Source organism: Orycteropus afer, unplaced genomic scaffold, assembly GCF_000298275.1.
Source record: "Orycteropus afer afer isolate SDZICR_OR568_19922 unplaced genomic scaffold, OryAfe1.0 scaffold00022, whole genome shotgun sequence".
In the NCBI taxonomy this organism is placed as follows: Eukaryota; Metazoa; Chordata; class Mammalia; order Tubulidentata; family Orycteropodidae; genus Orycteropus; species Orycteropus afer.
Window position 1 is genome coordinate 9259949 of NW_006921609.1, and position 10724 is coordinate 9270672.

Here is a 10724-nt window from a genome sequence, read left to right on the forward strand (position 1 = left end):
CAAATTCTTCTGCTAATTGGGGTTTAGTCCAATTCTGTATCCTTCCCTTCAAGGCTCAGGGGTCCACGATTATCTTCTGTGTCTGTGTTAGTTGGTTTCCCTTTTCTTTGTTGAAGAGGGTCTGTGCAATCCTTCTGTAAGGCATCCTTTTTGACCCACAATAAAAGGCAATGTCCTCATCATATTCTGTAAGGTCTTCAAGATCTCTGTTACCTCCTAATCTTTCTGACCACAATTTATCACTTTCCCTCTCAGTCTCTCTACTCCAGCCTCAACTTGCCCCCTATAGGTCCTATAACATACCAAGCACATTTCTAACTCACAACCTTTGTTCTTCCTATGCCCTGTAATAGCAAGGTATCATTTTGTCTTCCTCTCTAACTTCCCTCAGGACGTTGCTCAAATGTTCCCTTACCATTTGTTTTTCCTAAACACCTTACATAAACAGCAATGTCCCATGTCCTGCACTGGCATTCCCTATCTCTCTTACATTGCTTTCTTTTTATCCTTCTTCAGTATTTATTGTCTTTTACTATAGTCAATAATTATTCATTTGTTACTGAAATTACTGCACCTCTCTACTCTGTTTCTACATTGTAATAATGGGCATAATAATATTTTGTACCTTATAGAATTGTTGTAAAGATTAAATAAAATAATTGATATGAAGACTTCAGAATAGTGCTTTCTACATAGTTGGCTTCAGTAAATACTGACTAAATGTATCATCATTTACATTTTTTCACAGGTAACTCTGATAGAATGCCCATATCCTAAATAAAAATCTCCTACTCTTTTTCAGTAGAACTTTTGTAGGGAATATTTGCTTATCATTTTTCTGTAAAGAGGAAAATAAAACACTTAAGACTTCAGCTTACTTCATTATGAGTGGACTAGTGAAGGACAAAATATCAGCAACTACTTTGAATAAAGCAACTTGAATCAGGACAAACTTGAAGTTGCTCCAGAGTGCTGAGAGTAATGATGGGTTCCCGGTATGTGCTTCTTTATAGGAAGAGGCCTATATGATAAAGAAAAGAAAAACAATGAGAAAAGTGGACATAACCAAGATGAGCAAAAAATGAAAGAAATTATATGTAAACAAGCCATAAAATTAGTAATGTGCTCTATACTATAAGGTAACAAGAAAGGAAAAACAAATCAGTTAAACTTGAAAATAGGGCCCTGTTCTGGTTACCTAGTGCCACTCTGACAAGAAAATACCATGAATGGGATGACCTTAACAAACAGAAGTTTATTCTTACAATTTGGAGGCTTTACGTCCAAGTTCAAAGTGCCAGGCTCTAGGGGCTGGGTCAAAGCCCCTCAACCTTGGGGTCCAGCTCTGCCTCCTGCTCCCAGCCCACTGAAGCTGGAGGCATTTCTTCACTTAGACAGCTGCTGGCTGCTGAGGCTGAGAAGCCCCAAGGTTGAGAAGTAAAAGGCACAGTCCCAATGTTACCAAACCACACGGCAGGCCATTAACTCAAGTCCATTGGCAGAGGTTGGCAGAGCATAGCAGGCTGCTGAGCAATGACACGGTTGCATGCAGGGTCCAAGCGTGCCAAAGGCTAGAGACCATTCCCAAAGGCTTCTCATTATATACAGGAAGCAGACCACATACCCAAAGGCAGCTACCCAGCTGCTTGTGGTAGATCCCATCATGGAGTTGATTGCTAGTCTCCTCATGGGAGCTGCCCAGCCACTCACCCAGGCCCATCCAAGTGGACACACAAACCAAACTAGCACAGACCCACATCACTGGTTTGGTGTTATGTCCAGGCTATTTTGTGTTACTGATACTACATGGCCTTACTAGAGCAAGAGCCATAGTTATATTTTATCACTTTTTAAATTTTGGAACTGTTATTATAAAAAAGAAATGAGATACAGCATATATTTTGAAACTATAAATAAGGATAGATAGGTAGGTAGGTAAATAGACAGACATAGGTAGAGATGTAATATTTAACACTGAAGGAAAGCTGAATAACTCAGTTGTAGAAATTAGCTATAACAACAACTATTTTTGCTTATGAAAATGGCTTGTTATTGCATATATTTTAGGGATGTTCTATATTAATAACATCTCTATTTGGAAAAGCCGTATCTAGTACTAAAGGAAAAACCAAACTCATTGCCATTGAGTAGCATGATACTCACAGCAACTCCCACTGAGTTCCAAGGTTGTAAATCTTTATGGAAGCAGATTTCCTCATCTTTTATAGAGCAGCTGGGGGTTCAAATGCTTTTATTGGTTAGCAGCCAAATGCTTTATTAAGTAGCAATTACTTTGATTTCAGTAATTAATTACCTTTACCTTTTGCCTCTCTTGATTCCTTAAAACTTCCTTTCTCCAATGTTTTTCAAAAATGGGACACACAGTGTAGGAGGAATCACTTTCGTTTAGTTCACAAAGATCCTCTCTTTCCAAAGGTTTATTATAACCTAAAATAATTATTCTAAAAATAAAAGAGTAATGTAAACAACTTAGCAAAACCAACAACACAGTTACAAATAATTTTTGTATGCATTTATTTCATTCCTTGATTTAGAAATTATTTGATTGACCAGGATAAAATGAATAGATTTTGTGTTTGAACTACTACCCAATTTTACCCTGGAGTTCAATAATGTGCAATAATCATTTGCAATTCTTAGAAAGCCTGTTTGGGCATCTAATCATTTAATGAAATACTTACTTTATTTACTCATATCATATTTTGGGTATGTACCACCCACCTTCACAATCTCCCTCACTGAAATTTAAAGAAACTTCCATGATGACCTACAACCCATATTTGACTTTAGGTTTGTATCAAAAAAGAAATGATGCACACTTTGTATCTGCAACTTTTCCTGTTCCATGTGACTTTATCTTTGGCCACTTGACTTTAGAGATCATCCTACTACATGTGGGCTATCTATCCTTGCTCCATAAACTTTGGCCTTGACCATATGAGTTACTTTCACCAATAGAACATTAGCCAATGTAACAGTGCCTTTTGCAAGCTGGATGCCTTAAGGAATGTGGCAAGTTTCTACTAGCCTCTTACAGCCTCTCTTCTCTTCCATTCAAAGAGCTTGTGCTAGAGGACTTTATGAATGCAAGAAAAATGAGTCTAAACTGGTACTAAAAGACAAACTAAGAGATAAGTCACTCTCCTCATACTAGATAAGTTAAAGTAACAAACAACGCACTGTGCTTACCCCACAGCCATCTCCCTGCCATCGCCTTCTTCCTGCTAATAGAATCTTATCTACAGGAGCTCTCTGGTGGTGTAGTGCCTAAGACATCAGACTGCTAAACAGAAGGCTGGCAGTTCAAACCCAGAATCTTATCTATTCACTCAAAAATCCCTTGCACACAAGAAGGCCCCTACCCTAGCCACAGAGTTAAGGATTATGATTGTTCTAAATCAGCCTTGGTAATCTCATTTCCCTTTCCTTGGAATTGATAATATAACTAAATTCTGGTAATGATATCTGAAATAAAACTGCTGGAGATAACATTATTTTTCAATTGAAAGTACATAACTCTAAGAGGAGAAATATTTCTCTTCTCCCTTTTCCTTCCACTTCTACTTTCTTCCTGCCTGAATTGAGGACATGATACCCTGAGATACAGAATTTATCTTTGCCTCCATGGGTGAAGAGCCAAATAATAGCAACGGGGAACTGGAAGATAGAAAGAAGCCTGACTTCTTCATCACATTTTTGAGGCAGTTCTCCTGCTGATTTCTAGTCTTCTTCCCAATATATAAGAAAATAAATACATACTTATTTGCAGTATTATTATTTGGCTATTCTATTACGTGAAGTGAAACACAATCCAGATATACTTAGCTTATGAGTATGCTTATACGACTTGTTCAGTAGAAAATTAAATCCATATTTAAACTAGGCCTACTGACTCTATAGCCTCACTTCTTACCACTACAAACTATATCAGCCCAACAGACCAAATCATAGCATTACACCACTCCACACTGGGACTGCTTTCATGGACACTGGACCTGAATTATCTCAATTGGCTGACTCTGGAATGGAGTTTAGCCTTATGGTAACCAGTCTCCACTGGATTCAATTTTACTTTTATTGTATCATATCATTCCACAATTCACATTTCACAAAAAGGCTTACATGTAGTAAGAAAGGACTTTTAATAATCATGTTTCTGTTGGTTCAGTCATGCTGCACATTTTCCTACAGTGCACTCTTAAAAATACATTAAGCAACAAACTACTTTCATGTCATATTAAATCCCTCTTGCATTCCATAAAATAAATATTCATTTTCAAAATAAGATGGCACTGATTTTCAAAGAAGCATTTTTAATAACATTTACTGCCTCAGCATTTCAAGTTAGAGCTGTGTAAAACTCAGCAGTTTTGGTTCACAGGGAGAAGTGACCCCTGGCTTTCATGCTGAGTCTCCAAATAATACAGCATCTGAAAGTGACACTGAAGCTGAATTCATTGTGATTCACATGGCTTTGGTATTTAACTACTGTGATTCTTCTTTTCCCAGGTGTGCTCCCTTCCCATCTTTTCTCTCTTTGGCCAATATAAATTTCCATCACATTGACTGGTCTTCCCATTCCACATGAGAGTCTGGAAAAAGATAAAGTGGTGCTTTTTTTAAATAAAATATTAAGAAAGCTTTTGGGGGAAGCAACCTGAAGCAACTGTTGACCTTACCAATGAGTGCAATGTAACAGGTCCTATAAATTGCCAGACTTTATTCCTAAAGCAACAATGAGATTTATGTACGTATCTCTTCAGAATGACTCATACATGTATCTTCAGGATTTTCAGAATGATATTTCTTTTCAAAAGATATGTACTTATATTAATCTGATCCTCCCAATCCTCTAAGGTAGGTAAAACAGATACTAATTCCCCATTTTGTTTGCTGTTATTTGACTTTGAGTCAGCTCCAACTCATAGTAACCTTACATATAACAGAATAAAACAGTGCTTGGTCTTGAGATATTTTCATGACCGTTGGTATGTTTGAGTCTATTATTTTAAATATCATGGGTCCCAGTAACTCTAGACATTGGTCAGACTTCTAAAATGTGACATAAAATAGTGGTCACTTAAACAAGGGGAGCTTTGGGAGCTTTAGGAGATCTGGTGGCATAGTGCCTAAGGCATCTGACTGCTAACCAGAAGGCTGGAGGTTCAAACCCACCAGTCACTCCTCAGAAGGAAGACTGGGCAATCTACTTCCATAGAGATACCGCCTCAGAAACCCAAGAAGGGGTCGCTATGAGCCAGAATCAACTACACAGCAGTGAGTTTGGTTTTTAGTTTTAATCAAAGGCAGACAGTACCTTTAAATCTAATAATTCTACTGTGTTTTTAATTTTGTTATCTTAGGATTTTTAGTACATTTAATGTTAGTAATTATACATAAATATCTCATCCAACTAATATGGTGAGAGTAACAAGAAAGTGGAACTTGCCTAGGAGGACAAACTCTGACCTTAGAAAAGGCAACACAAATATCATATCAAATGTAAATTTTATAGAAAAGTAATTTTTGAATCCTTGGCAATTATGGATATATAATACTATTATCAATTTTGTTACTATTAATCACCTTTGTAAACATTTCCAGAAAGGGGTAATTGTGTTATGGGAAAAAGAATGAAGTCAGTCTGTCCCAAAATCAAAGGATGGAACAAATTAATATTAAATTAAGTTTTATTAACATGTGAGGAAAAGGTATGACATATTAAATACTGTATCTACAGTAAAGATAATGTTTCAACTGTGACCTATAAACAAATTTACCTAGACTTTTTCATTTATGCCAAGGGGATTACTCTATGACCATGGTTATTATATAATGATAATATAATGATAACTAATAAAGGCTTGGTTGTTATCTTATAGGGAGCTCTGGTGGTGTGATGGTTAAGCATTCCGCTGCTACCAATAATACTGGTGGTTCAAACCCACCAGCTGCTCTAAGGGAGAAAGATGTGGCAGTCTGCTTTTGTAAAGATTTCAGTCTCAGAAACCCTGTGAGGCAATTCTACTCTGTCCAACAGGGCTCTGAATTGGAATCCGCACAACAAAAATGGGTAATTACTTTATAATCAAAAAGCTTGACAGCTACTGTCTTAGGAATTAAGGCTTGTAAGTTTTTATTTTCCTAATTATTTGTGTCATATGAGCACATTTTAGTTGAATTATTATATGATTATGGACACTTGAATTTGCCCTTAGAAATAATTTCTGATTTTATTCTGAAACTGGAAGAACAGATCTGAGAGCACAATCATCCACTGTCTTCAAAAGGACATCTGTTAACAATAGTTATGTTTCAACTGCAATTGTTTAATCATCAGATAAGAAATCAAATTAAATTCATGCCAATAACAGTTCCAGGAGGCAGCTTTTATAATAATTTTCTATCTAGTTTTGAGATGTTAAATTTGAAATCAAAATAAATGTGATACTCAGCAAAATATGATTTGTTGGTTGTTTTGATTGTTTTAAGATATGGATTTTAAGATACTAAGTTCTTACACTTTTAAATTTGTATGCTTTATCTTGCTTATTAAATTTTGTTTCTTACTTTAAGCCCCCATATGGTGTTTAAGTATCTAATATATATCTATATACTTCTGTAGTGTTATTATCATAATATTAAAATTACATTTCTTTTAAATTAATTATTTGCATTATTTAAATTCTATGATATCTCGAAACTTTACAATGATATTCTGAAATTTTTAAAACCAGAGATGATATCACACGTTCTCTCAATTAGTGGATAAAATAGAATCCAGGTTTAAAAAAATAGATCTCTATCTATCTATCTATCTATCTATATATATATATTATTTCAAAAAAATCAAAATTACTATTTGTTAAATAGCCTACATTTATATGATTTCTATCTAACCATTATTTTTTCTGTAATGTGTAACTTAATATTCCATACTGATGTAAATTTTTTTAATGTTTTTATTGTGATTTAAGTAAAAGTTTACAGAGTAAATTGGTTTTCTATTCAACAATTCACACACATTTTATTTTGTGACATTGATTGTAGTCTTCACAATGTAACAGCACCCTTCCCAATTCATCCCTGTGTTTACCATTTCCATTAGTCCTTCTTTCCTATTCCTTTCTGCGTTCTCAGCTTTATCCCTGGGCAAATGCTGCCCTTTTGATCTCCTATGGTTGACTGCTCTAAGGAATGCATTCCTCCCCAGGGTTATTGTTCAACTAATAGGCCTATCCTTTGGCTGGAAGTTGAGCCACAGGGATGAACTCAGTTCCAGGCTTGAAGGGTGACTAAGGGCCATAGTTTCAGGGTTCCACCCACCTCTATCAGACTAGTAAGCCTGATCTTTTTTATGATTTTGAGTTTTGTTCCACATTTTTCTCCCATTCTATCTGGGACATTCTACTGTGATCCCTTTCACAGTGGTAGGCAGTAGTAACCGGGTACCATCTATTTCTTTTAATCTCAGGGTCATGGAGGCTGAGGTTCAATGTAGTCCATTAGACTTTTGGACTAATAGTCTTTTATTTCCATCACTCTTCTTTGCACTGCATGGGAACAGGCCAATAGCTGCACCATAGATGGCTATTTGCAAGCTTTTAACACCCAATTTGCTACTTATCAAAGTCAGATGTAGAACACTGTGTTTGTGGATTATTTATGTCAATTGACTTTGATGTCCCCCTCTGACTAAGGTCCTGAGCCCCCATGCCCAGTGACTCATTCCCACAAGGAATTTGGTATGGCTAAGAAATTTTCATAATTTTGCCTTGTTCACTCTACTATATATATGCATATATTTACAGCATATACAAATACATATGTATAACTATTATCTCCCATACCTACCTACGTATGATCATGGGAGTAGTTTTGTTCACCTACCCATACTTGTTCATCTTTCCTGTCTGCTACTGATATGTAGCAGGATTTCCTGTCCTACTGATATGTATCTATCTGTAGATTAAGTTTGTTATTAGTGATAATGTAGGGCTGCATATGTAATAGTATTTCTCTTCCTTGTCTACAATTCTTGTGCATGTCTCTGTGTCTTCTTTTACCTTGTTAATAGTACATGGATCACCTTGTTTTTGTATATTGCCTTTCCCTTTCCTTCATCCAAACTAATATGTGTTTTTTATCTAGTTTGTGATTTTTCCTCCTCTCCCTTTACCTTCAACCCGATAACCATCAAAGCATGTTTCTTTCTGTATGTAAAAATTTCCTTAACTTTTTATAACAATGGACTCATATAATATTTGACTTATTTAACTAAGCATAATGTCCTCCATGTTCATCCACATTATGAAGTGTTTCCTGGATCCTTTGTTATTCTTTAACATTGCATAGTATTCCATTGTATACTTGTATCATGGTTTGGTTATCTATTCACCATTGATGGGCACTTCGGTCGTTTTCATCTCTTCGCATTGTGAATAATGCTGCAATGAACACAGGTGCACATATATCTATTTGAATCCTGGATCCCAATTCTTTAGGATATATACCTAGTAGTGGGATTGCTAGATCAAATGGTATTCCTAATTCCAATTTTTTAAGGACGTGCCATACTGTTTTCAACAGTGGTTGCACCATTTTAGAGTCCCACCAGCAGTGTATGAGAATTCTAATCTCTCCACACCCTCACTAGTATTGGCTGTTTTCTGTCTTATTGAATTTTGCTATTGTTGCTGGGGCAAGATGATATCTCATTGTTGTTTTGCTTTGCATCTCTCTAGTGGCTAATGATGGTGAGCATTTCTTGATGTGTTTGTTGACCACTTAAATATCTTCTTTGGTGAAATGTCTCTTCATATCCAATGTCCATTCCTTTGTTGGCTTATATGTCACTTTGATGTTGAGGTGTTGAAGTTTTCTATAAATTTTAGAGATTAGTCCATGTCAGATATATTGTCACCAAATATATTTTCCTAATCTAATGAGTTCTCTTTTTACTCTTTTGGAGAAGTCTTTGGGTGTGCATAAGAACTTAATTTTTAGGCCCTAGTTGTCTAGCTTATGTTCTACTGTTTGTGCATATTGGGTTATGTTTGAAAGTCCATTTATGCCATACATTAGGGCTCCTAAGTTTGCTCCTAGACTTTCTTTGATGATCTTTATAGTCTGGGATTTTTATTTAGACCTTTGATTTTTGTCTATTGTGTGATCTTGTTTCCTTTTTCTGCAGATGGATATCCAATTTTGCCAACACCATTTGTTAAAGAGACTATCTTTTCCCCATTTAATGGATAACATCACTTTTTAGAAGATCAGCTGTCCACAGATGGATGGATTTATTTCTGGGTTCCCAATTCTGTCCCACTGTTCTACCTATCTGTCATTGTAACAGTATCTGGCTATTTGTTTTCTTTACTACCATGGCTATATAGTAGGCTTTGATATTGGGAAGAGAGTAAGACCAACTACTTTTTCTACAGGAAACTCTTTCTATTCCATGTAAAGTTAGTGTTTTTGTTACTTCGTGCTGCTCCAACAGAAAATATCACAAATGGGTGGATTTAACAAACAAGGAATTATTCTCTTACTCTTTAGAAGGCTAGAAGTCTGAGTTCAAAGTGTCGGCTCTAGGGGCTGGGTGAAAGCCCCTCGACCTTGGGCTTTAGTTCTGCTTCTTGCTCCCAGCCCACTTGAGCTGGAGGAATCTCTTTATTTAGGCAGATACCGAGTGGTGAGGCTGACAAACCCAAGGTCAACAAGCAAAATGGCACAGTCCCAAGATTATCAAACCACATGGCAGGCCACTAATTCAAGTCCATTAACAGTCCCAAGATCAGTGGACTGCTGAACATGGCAGGCTGCTGAATGATGACTCAGCCACATACAGGATTTAAGGGTGTCAAAACTGCAGAGACCTTTCTCAAAGCTGTCTTCTTATATACTGGAAGAAGACCACATCCCTAATATAACAACTCAGCTGCTCCAGTAGATTCCACCATGGAGTTTATTACCAATCTCATCATGAGAAATAAGTACATACAGCTGCCTAACCACTCAAAACCAGGCCCAGCCAAGCTGACACATAACATAATTACCACAGTTAGTAACCGTTTTTTCCATCTCCTTAAAGAATGTTGATGGAATCTGGATCAGGATTGCATTATATCTACAGATCACCTTCTGAAGTATTGACATTTTCACAATGTTAAGTATTTCTATCCATGACCTTGTAATGTGCTCCCATTTATGTAGATCTCTTAGTTTCTTGCAATATTGTTTTGTAGTTTTCTTTGTACAAGTCTTTTCTGTCTTGGGTTGAGTTTATTCCTAAGTATTTTATCTTTTTGGTAGCTATTGTAAATGGTATTTTCCCCCCTTATTTCCTTTTGAATGTTCTACTTGTTGGTGTAGAGGAATCTAGTTGATTTTTATATGTTGAATTGTACCCATCCACTTTGCTGAATCTTTCAATTCATTCTAGTTTTGTTGCTCAGTCTCTGAGATTTTCTATCTATAGGATCATATCATCTGCAAATAAGGATAGTTTTACTTCTTCCTTACCAATTTGGATGCCTTTTATTTCCTTGTCTTGCCTTATTATCCTGACTAGGAGTTGCAATACAGTGTTGAACAGAAGTGGAAATAGAGGGCATCCTTGTCTGGTTGCTGTTCACAGGGGAATTGCTTCAGTTTCTCTCCATTGAGAATGTTAGATATTAGTTTTGCAAATATGTCCTTTA

At 36.2% G+C, this 10724-nt stretch overlaps 1 protein-coding gene across 1 annotated transcript in view; it reads right to left on the reverse strand.

Moving 5' to 3' along the window:
- LOC103192009 (multidrug resistance-associated protein 1-like) overlaps positions 1–10724 on the reverse strand; it is a 197748-nt gene that overhangs the window by 142458 nt on the left and 44566 nt on the right. The window contains exons 4-5 of the mRNA XM_007934913.1: positions 2315–2462; positions 879–1021 (exon numbers count right to left, since the gene is read on the reverse strand). Of these exons, the coding sequence (XP_007933104.1) occupies positions 879–1021; positions 2315–2462 (291 nt within the window). The remainder of the gene's footprint in view (positions 1–878; positions 1022–2314; positions 2463–10724) is intronic.